At 55.0% G+C, this 15,415-nt stretch overlaps 1 protein-coding gene across 2 annotated transcripts in view; it reads left to right on the top strand.

Annotated features, from left to right (window-relative positions):
- Positions 1-8,632, top strand: part of MTCL2 (microtubule crosslinking factor 2) — a 29,158-nt gene extending 20,526 nt beyond the window's left edge. For both annotated transcript variants that reach the window (XM_066561820.1, XM_066561821.1), the window contains exons 13-16: positions 241-311; positions 548-1,988; positions 2,084-2,225; positions 3,167-8,632. In XM_066561820.1, the coding sequence (XP_066417917.1) occupies positions 241-311; positions 548-1,988; positions 2,084-2,225; positions 3,167-3,195 (1,683 nt within the window). In that variant the 3' untranslated portion in view covers positions 3,196-8,632. The remainder of the gene's footprint in view (positions 1-240; positions 312-547; positions 1,989-2,083; positions 2,226-3,166) is intronic.
- Positions 8,633-15,415: the final 6,783 nt, after the last annotated feature.

Raw genomic sequence — 15,415 nt, 5'->3', positions numbered from 1 at the left:
GAATGAGAGCATGAAGGAAATGGCTGAACCCCCAAGAGCTTCTGTGGGGTTATAAAAAGCTGATTTTAAATAGATGTGGTTGCAGCAAGCCCCATGCAGTCCTGGGACTGCTGTGCCTCAGTGTGTGGGGAAGCTGGTGGTGCTGGAGGGGAGCAGGATGCAGCCCCTGAGCTCCAGCCCATCTCTGTGCTCTGGTCCTGTGCTTGGCTGACTCTGGAGCTTTCTCCTGTGCCCTCCTAGGCTCTCAATGAGAAAATCACAGACAAGGAGACAATCTCTGAAGCAGAAGCCAAGGGAACCAACCTCAAAAGGTGAGTGTGCTGATGCCTCCATAGTCCCTGGAACATAGAGGGCTTGACATGCCTGAGAGTCACTCACAGGGGAGATGCAACCCTGTTCCAGGATAGTCCTGGAAGCAAAGGGCTCCCTGTGAGGAGCAGGGCTGGGTGCCCAGGAAGGTCCCATTGGGGTGGGAGCAGAGTGCCTCAGCTGTCCCCCAATCCCCTTCCCTGCCCCCTTTTGATCCCTATCCTCTCACTTCCCACAGGACCAAGTCTGTTTCCTCCATGTCAGAGTTTGAAAGCTTGCTCGACTGTTCTCCCTACCTCTCTGGAAAGACGGTGCCAGGGCTGGGTGACCATGCCCGGTGCAAAAAGTCATCCTCAACCACCCAGATGCTGCCCAACGGGATCCGGGACAGCACCAGCCTTCCTCCCTCCAACTGTACATATGTGAATATCGAACAACCTGCCCCCGACAGCCTGGCCAAGGAGAAGCTGGGCATCTCCTCCTGGGACTACTCACGGGCAAGCAGCCTCTCCGGGCACGACCCAGCTCAGAAACAAATCCAGAGGAGCTACACGGCCCCTGACAAGACAGGGATCCGCATCTACTACAGCCCGCCGGTGGTGCGGCGGCTGGAGGCGCCTCTGGTGCACAACAAGGAGGGCAAGATCATGATCGAGCCCGGATTCCTGTTCACCATGGCCAAGCCCAAGGAGCCGGAGGAGTCGGCCAGCGCCGAGGGCACCTACAGCCAGTGGCTGTGCAACTTCTCCAAGCAGCAGCAGGAGCTGCTGGACGGCGGCGCGGGGGAGAGCGCGGTGCCGCCGGTGCCACGCTTCCCGCCCTCGCTGCACGACCTGGAGATCTCCGGCAACATGAGCGACGACATGAAGGAGATCACCAACTGCGTGCGCCAGGCCATCCGCTCCAGCTCGCTCGAGAGGAAGGTGAAAAGCACCTCCAGCCAGACAGTGGGGCTGGCCCACGTGGGCACACAGACCATCCAGACGGTGAGCGTGGGCCTGCAGACCGACCTGCCCCGTGGTGCTGGCATGCATGGCAAGAGCTGGTCCCCGCGCAGCTCCTCCCTCATGTCCGTGCGCAGCAAGCAGATCTCCTCCTCCCTGGATAAGGTCCACTCCAGGATCGAGCGGCCGTGCTGCTCCCCAAAATACGGCTCTCCGAAGCTCCAGAGGAGGTCTTCCTCCAAGCTGGACGCCTCCAAGGACAGGAGCCTGTGGAACTTGCACCAGAGCAAGCAGAACGGCTCTGCCTGGGCCCGCTCCACCACCACCCGCGACAGCCCCGTCCTCAGCAACATCAACGATGGCCTGTCCAGCCTGTTCAGCGTGGTGGAGCACGCGGGCAGCACCGAGTCCATCTGGAAGCCGGGCTGCCCTGAGAGCAGCCGGGCCAAGCCCGAAGCACCCAAGTATGGCCTCGTGCAGGAGTTCTTCAGGAACGTCTGCGGGCGGGCGCAGAGCCCCACTGCCCCCCAGGAGAAGAGGGAGGCCACCGGGGAGGAGAGCAAGAGAGCCGAGCACCCCAGCCCCGCCACCCACCACGAAAACATCTCCCGTGTCTTGAACAAGAAGGTCCTCAAGCAGGGCAGCTGCGAGGACCCCAAGCCCTCGTCCCCTGGCCAGGGCAGTAAGGACGCAGCCCTGCGGGACCCCGACCTCATCTCGGCTCTAGCCAGCGAGGTAACGAGGCACGGAGCCCCCCGGGGTGTCCCGCCGTGGCGGGGGACAGGGTGCCTGACCCCTCTAACTCCGCTGTGCCCTGTCTATCTTTGCAGGACACGGCGTGTGACTGCAGCTCCCAGTCCCTCACCTCGTGCTTTGCCCGGCCATCCCGCTCCACGGTCCGCCACTCCCCCTCCAAGTGCAAACTGCACCCCGCGGACCCCCCCAGGGCAGAGGAGAAGCCGGGGGCCTCGAGTGAGTGAGGACGGGGGGCCGGGGGACGCAGCATGGCTGCCATCCACTGTCCTGCCGGAAGAGCGCCCGCGCTGAGCCCGCGGGGCCCCTCGCGGAGGCGGCGCGGGCTCATCTGTCTCCTAAACGTCCCCTCGGCCCCGGGGACGCTTACGAAGCAGATGTGGAGCCGGAGGTAGCCCCGGGCTGCGGGGACACCCTGGCAGGGTGGCTGCATCACCTCCTGCCTGCGCAGGGACCCGCTGTCGGCACCGGCACCGGGGGTCCTGGCGGTGCCACCGCGCCGGGAGTGTCAGCGAGACCCTGCTATGCCGAGGGCTGAGAAAGGGAGAGCAGCCATGGGAGGCGCTGCTGCTGTCGATAGGGAGGGCTGGGCCGCTGTAAGGAAGCACCGGCCGAGGGGTGATGCTGCACCCACCCCGCGGATGGAGGGTGCTGGCTGTGGCTGCTGCCTGCCCTGCCCTGCCTGGGCTCCAGCATCCTGCGGCATCCCGGGCCCATTGCCCGATTGCTGCGCGGTTGCATCAGCCGCGGGCTGAGTGTGCTTCCCCAGCAGGAAGGAGGAGGGAGGCTCCCTGTGCTCACCCGGGCTGGGCTGGCTGGGGGCCCTCTTCGGTCACCCTCCCGCTCTTGGGGTGCTGCTGAGGCCCTTGGCTGCTGGCAGGGGTCTGGGTGGTCCCCGGGCTCCTCCAGCTGCAGGTTGGGATCGCTGGGTGCACAGCATGGGGAGAGGTGGCCTGTGCCTCTGTGTGTGTGTGTGCACATCCCCTGCTCCCAAGGGGTTGTGGTACCCCTGCCTGGCACCCACCTCCCTGCTTGGGGCCACTTGTAGTTATTTCTTCTCCAAGTGCTGAATATACATATTTCTCTTTTGTTTTTCTTTCTTTTCTTTCTTTTTTTTTTTTTTTGTATCTCCACTTCTGGCCCTGCCCAACTCCGGACAGCCTGCAATGTAAAACCAAGTGCATTTTAAAAATCCCGAAATGAGCTACTTTGGAGAGGCACCAATTGGATTAAGAGATTGTGGTTTGGGAGGCTGCAGCGTGGCCCGTGGTCTGCGCCGCACATCCCTCTGTCACCACCAGAAAAAGCCTTACCCAGGGAGGGAGGGGGCAGCAGCCACAGCCCCCACAGCACTGCAGAGCTCCTGGGGCTGGGGGACTGCTACCCACTCCCACACAGAGCAGCCTTGGTGCCCCTGTGCAGCTCCAGGAGAGAACAGAGATTTCTGAGGCAGCTGCCTGACCTATTTTCCAGCCGCCTGCCAGGGGCCAGGCAGGGATTCACCCAGATGGAGCTGCCTGCAGGTGGCTGGGGCTCAACGCATTGCTCTGGGGCTGTGTGCCCTGTTCTGGGGGCTCTGTGCACCGCTCCAAGGGCTCTGCATTGCCCCAGGGGCTCCATCCACTGCTCCAAGGACTCTGCATTGCTCTGGGGCTCTGTAGAGTGCTCCAGGAGCTCTGTACACCACTCCAAGGGCTCTGTGCATCGCTCTGGAGCTCTGTACACCACTCCAAGGGCTCTGTGCATCGCTCTGGAGCTCTGTACACCACTCCAAGGCTCTCTGCATCACTCTGGAGCTCTGTACACCTCTCCCAGGGCCTCTGCACATTGTCATCTCACAGTTTCTCTAAGAATTGCCGGTGCTGCCAAGGCTGCTGCCCTCTCCTGCCCGCAGCAGCTGCTGCATCACTGCCACGTCACAGCCTCCGTCAGCATCTCCGTGACAGCCGCTCACTGCCGGTGTCCCCGGACACACCAGCATCAGCCAGGGCCCAGCAGGCCCACTACCCATGGCCTTTTGCTCCTGCAGCACCCAGCCAGCCCCCAGGGGACCCTCATCACCCAGCTGGGTGCTGCCCACCCTCACCAGCAGCCAGGGCCGGGCTGTGTCCCTGCCTGCCACGGAGGAGTTGGGTCCAGCACTGCCACGGGCAATCTCCTGCTGTACATAGATATTTTTGGGGTGGTTTTTAGCATTTTCATGGATAATCGGGGTTTTGGTTTGGTTTGGTTTTTTTAAAAGACTCTCTACTTTTTTGGAATGTGGTTTCTCATTTTTAAAACTGCCTTTTAATTATTTGTAATATTGGTCAGTTCTGTCTTACTCTGTCAATAGCGGTGCTGGGCATTTCACAGGGGGGCTGAGATGAAGCCGGCAAGGAATTTGTGGGGAATATTTGCTTGAGGTGTGGAGTTGGCTGATTCTACTCCAGCCCCTCCATGGATTCTGCCCCTGCCCACATGCCAGTGCCCAGCCTGGGGTGAAACCTGAGGTGTTTTGGGTAAAGCCGTTGGCCCCTGCCCTGTCCTCCTGCTTCCTCTCACCAGCCCATGCCAAGGTCGCATGAAGGGCACCTCCTGCCCCGATGACAGGCTCTCTGCCCACCCCATCCTGCACCCCTGTGTCATGCCTGCTTGTTGTGTGATGAATAAAGGCCCTGCAACCCCTCACCCCCACCCTTGGTGCTGCCTTCCCATGCTGTGGTGGGGGGGACTGTGCTGCCTGTCCTGTCTGGGGCAGTGCTGCTGCAGAGGGAGGTGTGGGGTGACCTGATCCTGTGCCTCTGTTCCTGCCATCCTGCCTGCTGCCCAGCCCACACATGGTGTCCCATGCTCTCCTCACCCACCTGTCTGTCCCTGGCACCATCCCCATGTGCTGACCCCAGCTGTGCCACACCAGCAGGGCTCCTTGTCAACTCCCACAGGTCCTCACTGCCAGCACTGTCACCCCACACTAGGTTGCCCTCAGCTCTGCATTGTCCCTGTGATGCTGGTGTTTGTCACGGCTGCCATGTGCCATGCCAGCCTGCCCACAGCTCACCCCAGCCTGCACACACACCCACATCCCCCTTCCTCTGCTGCCCATGGCCCCCTGCCCTTGTGCCCTTCAGTTGGACTTGGTGCTCTCAGAGATCATTTCCAACCTTAATGATTCTGTGATTCCCTGATCACCTGCTGGACCCAGCCTCCCCTCAGGTTCATTCCATTAAACTCTCCCACCCTGAGGTCCTCCATCACCCACTAAAACCCTCCCTCCTTCTTGGCTCTTCCATCATCCTTCATGTCCTATCTCTTTCACCCCTGCTCTTGTTCCATCCCTCTTTATTGTGCTCTTTCATCAACCCTAATCCAACCCAGCCCTCCTTCCTCCTTCCTGTGCTACTCCATCCCATTCCTCCTTCCCGTGTTCCCACCATACCCCATCCCTCCTGTGTATCTTCTTTTATGTCCCAACCCTTTTTCCACTGCTCCTCTGTTGTTCACCCATCCCTCCTTCCTTGCAGTAATCTACTGTGTCCCATCCTTCCCTGACACCCTCCTCCATTACCCACCAGGTCCTGCCCTTTTCTGTGCTCATCCATCAGCCACCATATCCTGTCCCTCCTTCCTGTCCTGCATCCTCCTTCATGTCCTGTCCTTTCTTGTGCTCCACTGTCACTCACCACTTCCAATCCCACCCTGTTCTCCCCAGTCCCTTCACATCCCATCCCTCCTTCCACACTCCTTCCTGACAGTGTGCTGCCATCAGCTGTGTCCCATCCCTCCCTGCCATGCTCTGCTCCTCCATTACCCACCATGTCCCCTCCCACCCTCTTGTGCTCCTGCATCCTACACTGCATCCTATCCCTCCTTGTCCATCACCCACCACCTCCCATCCCTCCTTCCTTTGTTCCTCCACTGCCCTCCATATCCCACCTATCCCACCCTCCAGTCTTCCTGCCACACTTCGATCCCATTCCTCTAACCTGCTCCTCCATTTACCACATCCTGTTCCTTACCTGCATTCACCACCACCTTCTTCTCATGTTTTTTCCTTCTTCACTTTCACCCTGCCCCATCCATCCTTGCCTTGCTTTGCCTCCAGCTTTTCCTTTCATATTCATGTCAACATTTCACTGTCTTCTTCAGCTCCCCCACCACTGCCCTCTACATCTTACCTGCTTATTCTCCCTTAGCTCCCACCTTCACCCCAACCTCCTCCACTCATCTTCTCCACATTTCTTCATCCTCTTCTCTCTTCCTATCTCCTCTCTCAACCTCCTTCACTTCCCCATCCCAAAATCCACCCTCCCCTCCCACCATTTCACCATCCTTTCAACTGCTAATTCACCCAATTTTACCTTTTCCACCTCCACATTTCCAGTTCCTCTTTGTGTTTATCCATTTCCCATTTCCTCATTCATCCTCCTCCATTGCCCTCCAGTCTTTGTCTTCTTCTGTCCCCTCAGTGTCTCTCTGTTCCTCCTGTCATCCATGTCCATCTCACAGTGTTTCCTCATCCTTCCTCTTCTTCTCTATCTCCCCCCATCTTTTCCTCCACTCTTCTTGTTTTCCTCTTTGATTTTGTCCACCTTCTTCATCCTCCACTTCCCACTGTCCTCCATCCTTCCCCGTGCCCCACACCACCCACTATTTGCCTGTCCTTCCTCACCCTTCACTTCCTACCATCTGCCCAGTCTCCTCATCCTCCCCAACCTCACTTTTCATATTCATTGTCCTTTCCACCATCTTCCATCTCCTTCACCCTCCATCTCATACTTCTTCCTCCACCTCAGTTCTTCCTGTGACCCTTCACTTCCCATTGTTCCCCATACTTTGTCCTGCAATTTCACCTCTTCCCTGTCCCTCTCACACATGACCTCTGCCTATCTCACCATCCTGTGTCAGTTGCCTTCCACAGTGTCCCTGTTTCTCCTTATGCTCCTCCACTTTTCCCCACCTTCCTATCCCTCTTTATCCTCTAAGTGTCCCACCAACCTCACGATTTCCCTCCCCACCCCTCCCTGACCTCCAGCCATCCTTCCTTACCTCACAGCTCCGTCTCTAACTGGCCTTACATTCTCCTTCATCTCCTACCTCTGTCCTGACTTCCAATCTTCTCCCAGTCTGACCTCTCCCATTCCTCCCTGCACTCTTTTACTCCCAGCCCATCTGACTCCAGCTACAATTTTCTGCTTCTCTTCCCACTTCTCCTGCCTTATATCCCATCCCTTACCAACCCAGGAAAGCCACTACCAGCTCAGCCACCCCTGATGCACTCAGGAAGGGCCCTTCCTGCCATCAGAAAACACTTCTCCCTAGGGCTAGTGCAGCTGGAACTGGTCATGGGGGAAAAGGGGATGACCTCTGCCCTTGGAAGGTTTCAGTACCAGATAAAGGTTTCAGCCAGATAAAGTCACCAATGTCCCAATCTAACATTAGCAATAACTGATGTGGAACATGCAGCTTGACTAGATTCCCCTAGGATCACTTCCAGCAATGAAGGATTTCCAAGAGGGGCAAGAAAGGCCAGGAATGGCTTTGAATACATTGCTTGGGATGCTGTAGGACATGAAGAACTATCCCTGCCACTTGCAGCTGCTCCATGGTGCTCAAGCAGACCCACCACACACGCTGCTCCAGCAGGACCATCCCATGCTCCACAAGGACCATCCCACTGTGCTCAAGCAGGGCCATGCCATGCTGCCTGAGCAGGGCCATTCCATGCTGCTCCAGCAGGACCATCCCATGCTGATTGAGCAGGACCATCCCACCCTGCTTGATCAGCAGCACCCCAAACTGCTCAAGCAGGACCTCTCCAGGCTGCTTGGGCAGGATCATCCAATGTAGTTGGAGCAGAACCTTCCCATGTTGCCCAAGCAGGACCACTCCATGTCACTTGAGCAGGACCACTCCAGGCTGTTCAAGCAGGACCATTCCCAGGCTGCTTGAGTACCATGGACCAACCCAAAGAGGCCTCCTGAAAAAGCTGCCAGCTCCCAGGCCAGTGAGTGATCCCTGAGATGTCCCTTCAGACCCAAGAGCCAGGGATCTTTCATCGTCCTTGTTTTCTGCCCCTTGGGCTGGGCCCTGCAGGGCCATCCCCTTCCAACAGCCTTACAGCTGCAGTAGGGCACCAGGCTGCTGGCAGTGCTGCCAAGGAGAGGACAGGTCTCCTCTCCATGCCAAGGGAGCTCCAAACCCTGCAGGACCTGCATGCAGGACCTTCTCAGAGCATCCCACATCACTCACGCACAAGGCCCAGCCAGCCTCACTTCACTGAAAACTGCCTTGCCATGCTGGAGGCTCCCAGCCATCCCATGGAGGGGAGAATGCCCTTTCCTAGGGGATGTCCCACTGCAGGGACACAGCACCCAGTGTCTTTATAGGGTGGGTGTGACATTTGTAAAGCATTCCTGCCCATATGCCTTCCTGGCTGGGAAAATCTGGGGGAGGGTGGAGGGAATTTGCTACCTGTGTTAGGAACTAGCTGAACTTATGTGTCTCCCCAAGCTGGATTTCTTATTCCAAATGTTCAAATTGTTGTATATTGTACTGGGATTTTTACATTGAATTATTGTAGAAAACAAAAATTTAAACCGAGTCTGTTAAAAAATAAACATTAAAAATCTCTATGAAAAAATAAATGTGAGCTTGTCTCCAAGTCCTCTCCTTACAAACGTGCCAGAGCAGGGATGTGTCTCCAGCGGTGAATTTCCAGCGTGAGACCACACCACCCTCTGGTGTCAGCACCGACCTCAGCTCCGTGCTGGCCCTGCTCCCATCGTGTCCCTTCACTCCTTGTCCCTTTGCTCCCAGCCCTGCCTGGCTGCCGGCACACCTTAAATGCTGCTCAGTCAAAGCAGATCCCATCCTGCTGCCAGCACATGGCGTGGGGCAGGATGTGGCCAAGCCAGAAGGAAGCAAAACAAGAGCAGAGCTGCTTTGTTGGATGCTGGCATCACCCTCCCAGCCCCACTGGTGCTGATTCCCAATCTGCCAGAGTGTGGGATGTGCTCCTGTGTCCACACCACCTCAACCTGGGCATGACCAGAGCTCCAGCTATCCCTCCCTGCTCAACAAAACAGGGACAAAAGAAGGCAGCCACGTTTATGGCAGAGAAAGGACAGGCTCTGAAGCCTGGGGACAGCTCACACAGGGAAGCTGTTTATTAAACCCCAGTCTCCTTGCTGTGCTGCTGATGAAGGCACTGCCTCAGGAGAGGCAGTTTCCCTTCTCTGCAGCCCAGGCTTCCAAGAAATCTCTTACCGACCAGGCCCTCTCTCCCAGAATGAAAATAGCACCAGCTGGCAGAGCCCAAGTAAACAAATGAGCCACTGTGAGAGGAGAGAGCATCTTTATAAGTTAATTGGCCCCATCTAAGAGTCAGACAGACATTTTCCTGTGGATAGATCGCTCGAGAAGCTCAGGCAAACAGCACTAACATGTCTCCTGGGTTTGATTTATAAGCCTGATTGCATTACTAGCTCATCTCCATATAGAATGATTATGAATATATTGTCTGTACTCTGCAGAGGGCTAAATTACCAGGCTCTGATATTCATCAGCTACTCCTTGAAGCTTAAAAAGCCTCAAATTCAGAACCTTCTCTCCCAGTGACAGCAGGGGTAGAAAGGAAACAGCTCAGGGTTGATCTGTGTTTTCAGCACAACCTGGGCTGTTCTAACACCCTGATTAAGGGGTGGCAGGAGGGAAGAGAGCAGCCTGAGCCAAAGGGCTGTGGAGCAGGGAAGTGCAGGAACACAGAGCCAAGTGTATTGGTATTGAGCAGTTACATTTACAAACAAAGGAGCTGATAACTCCCTGCAGGACTGAAGGGCTCTTATCACGGTGCTGATTAAAATTTCCTCTGCAGCCAGCGACGAGGGGGAGTGTCCTCGGTGGGGAGACAGAAGAACCCGGGGTTTAACCCTGCTGCTGCTGAGTTGCTGATTCATCCAGCACAAGTGAAGGGCTGCACAGCCTGGCTGTGTGCTGAAAATTAGCCCAGAAAGCCCCAGCAGGAAGATCCACAGCCTGGTCACATCCTCTCATTCCATCTCCTGTGCCTCCCACTCCATCTCACCCCTGCTCTGCAGGTCCCAGGAGTTTTTGCTGGTGTCACTTGTGATTCCTTCCAGATCCTTTAGTCTTTTGTTCTGCCCCTCAGTTCTCTGCCCTTGCCTGTGGTTAAAGAAATCTTTCCCTTCCCACTTTGGGATATTCTGATAAAGACTCCCAGTACCTCTGACATGGCCATGCAAGGCACAAACTTGTTGTGATAAGTTCACCAAGAGTAAGATCTATGATAAAAAGATGCCTTCTCTGATTAGCATCACTGACAGGTGTTACACCAAGCTGCTGAGTTTGCCTCACCAGACCCTGGTCCAGGCTGCCCTGCCCAGGAGATGCTCTGGGAGGAGTGGACAGGCAGTGGGAGAGAAGGTGGCTTGCTGTCCTCCTCCAGACAAGCCCATGAGGCTCAGCCATCACACTGGTGCCTTGGTATAGCTCAGACTCCTCCGTGCCTTCCTGGGTTCTTTCCTCCACTGCTGCTCCACTCCATCCTTCCTGCCTGATCCTCTCACTGATTGCATGAATGGGGATGTGATTCCCACTTTTATTGGCAATAAGGCCAGAAGGCAATGCCCTGTGACCCCCTTGGACCCCAGGTAAGTCACCTGCTCACCTGGACAAGTACTTTGCCCAAATTAGCACAAGTTTCCCATGTGAGGCTGCCTCCTGCTCAGCCACCAGGATTAGGAGGTCTGAGGTGTACAAACCAGTTCACACTTTCCAGTTTCTTTCTCCCATCCCCAGCATCTCCAGGACTGAGATCTTTCATGTCAGGGAAGATGCAGTGAAGGGTCCCACCACAGCTGCTGAGTTGCTGTGGGTGCTGCACTAGGCTGTTTCCAGAATATCCCAAATTTCCAGAGTATCCAAAGCAGAGTTTGAGCAAGATACCACATATCCTGGCCAGTATCTTTTTTTCTTTTTGACCCTCTGAATCTCTTCAAGAGATCTTAATATACATTAACATATACACTAAGTAATTTCAATAGCATATACACTTTAAGTACTTTTATTCCTTTACAGGAAAAGGTAATACAGAGTCTAACACGCAGGTGATTTTCCAGGACTGCCTGGTGAATTAGGAGAGCTCAGAGCAAACCCTGCAGCATCCAGCTCCAGCACACACCAGCCCCCAGGGCAGGAGCCCAGCTGGATGCAAACTGCCCTGGGGTGGAAGAACTGGATCAACAAAACAAGGTCACACAGCAGGAGCCCCTTTCCTGGATCCTGTAAAATCACCAAGGGAATCCTGGGCATACCCACAAAGTGTCCAAGGCCAGGTTGGATGGGGCCTGGAACAACCTGGCCTAATGGAAGGTGTCCCTGCCATGGCAGGGAGTTGGAATGAGATGAGCTTTAAGTTCCCTTCTAACTCAAAGCATTCCATGATTCTGTGGTTTTCCAGCTGTGAGACACTGAAATGAAAAGGTGAGGAGGGCTGTGTTTGTGCCATGGGGGTCTGACTGATGGTACCACCTCTGTGATTCCCAACCCTGCACACAGCTGCTTGGAGATTTACTGGAACATGAGAGAGCTGGGGGAAACAATAGGAGGCTATTTGGAATTTTCTGCTTTGCAGGTGCTTTCTGAGAGGAGATGCACCCTCTCCCCATCAGGCAGCTTCCTGGGCTGGACAGCTGCAGCACAAGAACAAAATTCCCTGGCTGCAGCAGCCCAGGCTGGACAATGTTGGATGAAGGACAGCTGTGGGGCTGTCCCAGCCTCATGGCTCAGAATGCCCTACACTCACAGGCAACAGTTGCTGGACAGAAATCATGCTGTCACTGAGGCTGCTGGGGGATTCCAGCTGGCCAAATCACTGAAAGCAAAAGGCCAATGAGAAGGGAAGGAGAGGGCACCTCCCAGATCTGCAAACCACCTCTTCACTGGTTCTGGGGCTCTGTCCTGTGACAAAAAGAGTGACAAAGCCCTTTCCCAGCAGTGGGGTGAGTGACAGCCCCTTCCTGGCACCTAGGGGGATAGAGGGTTTGTTGGAGAGCTGCTGGTAAATGCAAAATCCCTGGGACACAGGCTGCTGGAACTGAAGGTTAGCAACTCATAACAGAAAATTATCAGCTTGAGGTGGCTTGTGAAGGCCATTAGAGGTGTAGGGTTTGTCCCACTTCTCAGGAGAGGATCAGAGTGGTTTCCAGCTGGTGTTAAATGATGTGCCAAGTGTATCCAGAAATTCATGGAGCTGTTCCCAGACCATCGATCCAAGGAGAGTGCTGGAGTGTAATTCCCATAGCTCCTGAGGAGCTTCAAAAATATCCCTGTCCAAGGGCCCAGGCTGCAGAGCCAAAATGACTTTTTCTTAAAAAAAACCCCACCTTTTGTAATTGGGAACTTGGAGGTAATGATACCACTGGCTGGTCAAGGGAAATTTCTTGCAAGATTTGGCTGTATCCTTACTGGTTTACCCACAGAAACTGCTGATCCCAGGCTGAAAGCCCAAAAAGGAATGGGCTAAAACTGGGCATTGGAATTGTGTTGGAGACTTCACCTTCATCCATGTGATAGAGATTGTGACTCTGCACACTGATCTTCCTGTGATTTTTAAAAAAAATTTAATATTTTTAGTTAAATAAAATAAAAAAATAAATAATATATAATAAAACTATAAAATTATATAAATATATTATATACAAATACATTATATAAAAATATATTCTATATTACATATTATATATTTATTTATATTTAAATTATATAATATATAAATTATATTAGCTATAATAATATACAAATATATATTATGTAAATATATATATATATATATATATATATTTTTTTTTTTTTTTTTATATATATATATATATATATATATATATATATGTAATAAAATGAATTACAGGCCACACTGTAGCTTTCCAGGACAGGGATTTTATATTATCTGGCTGAGGAAGCTTTGTTATTACATGGGCTACAGCATGGTGTGAGGGTGGCTGACAGATTTGGGATGTAAATCCTGCTGAGCTCATGTTGGAAGTGTGTAGAGAGTATCTCTGGAGTGATACTGCCCATAGGACACAGTCCATGGAGGGAGGTATCACCTGAACTGCTCCTGGGTTTCACCTCAGAGTAAACCAGCTGTGTCCTCCACAAGGGGTCACAGAAGAACCTTTGCCCTGAAGCAGTGTGGGCAGGCAGCAAACTGACACCAGAGCAGGGAGCTGCAGCACAGCTGTGCCCTTCACAACTAGGGAACATCCTTAATGAAAAACACACACCAGCGCTGCTGCTTTTGTGTACAGAACTGTTTCTGGCCTCTTTGCTGATGAGAACATTGCTTGGAGTGGCAGACAGTGCTCACCCATCCACAGGTTTGTGCCTCCTACAGTCTAGAGCAGGGCAACACTCCCAGGGAGTGCACAAAAGCACTTGGGAAAACCCAAGGATACCAGAGTAGGCTGTACCTGCTCACTGACACTGTGCCAACTTTATGCACTTTGATCTTTTGAGCGCTCCTTGGTCCTGGCCCAAAGCAGCAAGAAATTCCCAGGGCAGGTGGCTGCCTGGGCATGGCAGTGCTTTGCTCCAAGGGGTGAGTTCCCTAGAGGAGAAAAGGAATTTGAGGTTTTGGCAGCCTTCCTAAGAAATATCTTCTTGGCAGGCAATGTCATAGGGGCAGGCAATGCTGTTGGGGCAGTTGGGCTCAACGCAGGGGATATTAAGGATTGGGGTGACAGGGGGTTTGCTGCAGGAGGTACAACCACAGGCAACTTCTGCTCTGAGACCAGACTCTTGGAATCACGTTGGTCCTTAGGAAACCCCAGCTCCAACCTCCTGCTCCAATGGGCATGGCTGCTCAGGAGCTTATCTTGAATTTTGTCTGTGTCTAAGGACTGTGACCCTGCTCCTACTTTGGGCTCCTGTTCCAGCATTTAGCTGCCTTCCTGGTGAAAAGCAGTGGGAAAAAAATGCTTAATTTCTCACTACCTCGGGAGATCTGTACAAAGTTTTTGCAGGAGGAAGGTGCTCAGTGGACTGCCACAGCTTGCTGTGTGCACACAGCTCAGTGGAGGAGAAGTGGAAGGCCATGGATCCACAGAAAAGTTGTTTTCTGCATGGGGACAAGGCACAGAGTGTGGCCATACCTGCTGGCCTGCGCTGAGGCTGGTGAAAGAGGAGCTCATGGATCTCAATCCCTCTGCCTGGCAAAGTGGCAGGGACAGGTACAGAGGGGACACAACTCCTGCTGGCAAGGGAGAGGTGGATGACAGGGCTGGGCTGTTAAATGGGGACACTGCTGGCATGGGGGACAGGGCTGATGGTGAGGACAGGGGGCTGTGGGATGACAGGGGACACCACTGAGAGCGGGACATGGCTGTCAGGGGGACACCAGTGACAGGGGACACCACGAGAGCGGGACATGGCTGTCAGGGGGACACCAGTGACAGGGGACACCACTGAGAGCGGGACATGGCTGTCAAGGGGACACCAGTGGCAGGGGACACCACTGAGAGCGGGACATGGCTGTCAGGGGGACACCAGTGGCAGGGGACACCACTGAGAGCGGGACATGGCTGTCAAGGGGACACCAGTGGCAGGGGACACCACTGAGAGCGGGACATGGCTCAAGGGGACACCAGTGGCAGGGGACACCACGAGAGCGGGACATGGCTGTCAGGGGGACACCAGTGACAGGGGACACCACTGAGAGCGGGACATGGCTGTCAGGGGGACACCAGTGACAGGGGACACCACTGAGAGCGGGACATGGCTGTCAGGGGGACACCAGTGACAGGGGACACCACTGAGAGCGGGACATGGCTGTCAGGGGGACACCAGTGACAGGGGACACCACTGAGAGCGGGACATGGCTGTCAGGGGGACACCAGTGGCAGGGGTCACCGCTGATCACGGGGACGTGGCTGACAGGGGCCACCACAGATCGTGGGGACATGGCTGGCACAGGGACACCACTGACAGGGGCCACTGATGACAGAGGCCATCGGTGGTCGTGGGGATGTGGCCGGCAGGGGGACACCACTGACAGAAGGACCACGAGTGACAGTGGAACGCCACTGGAGAGGGACACACTGGTGACAGAGGGGGCACAGTGGGTAGGGTACATAGCTGCAGGGTGACTTGGCTGACAGGGCGCCACCGCTGACACGGGACAGCACTGAAACAAGGACACGGCTGACAGGGGGACACCGCTGACAGAAAGAACAAAGCAAATAAGGGGACACCACTGACAGCGGGACACCAGAGCCACGGCGCCACCAGAGCAGGCTCTGGAACATGGCTGCCGCCCCGCTCCGCCGTGAGGGCGGGCCGTGCCCGCCGTGCCCGCCCCCGGCTCGGCGCGGCGGCGGAGCGGGGCTGGGCGGCCCCCGCCCGCGCACAGC

This window comes from Molothrus aeneus, chromosome 17 (genome assembly GCF_037042795.1).
Source record: "Molothrus aeneus isolate 106 chromosome 17, BPBGC_Maene_1.0, whole genome shotgun sequence".
In the NCBI taxonomy this organism is placed as follows: domain Eukaryota; kingdom Metazoa; phylum Chordata; class Aves; order Passeriformes; family Icteridae; genus Molothrus; species Molothrus aeneus.
Note: the sequence above shows the minus strand (reverse complement) of the source record. Positions and strands in the feature narration are given on the sequence as shown.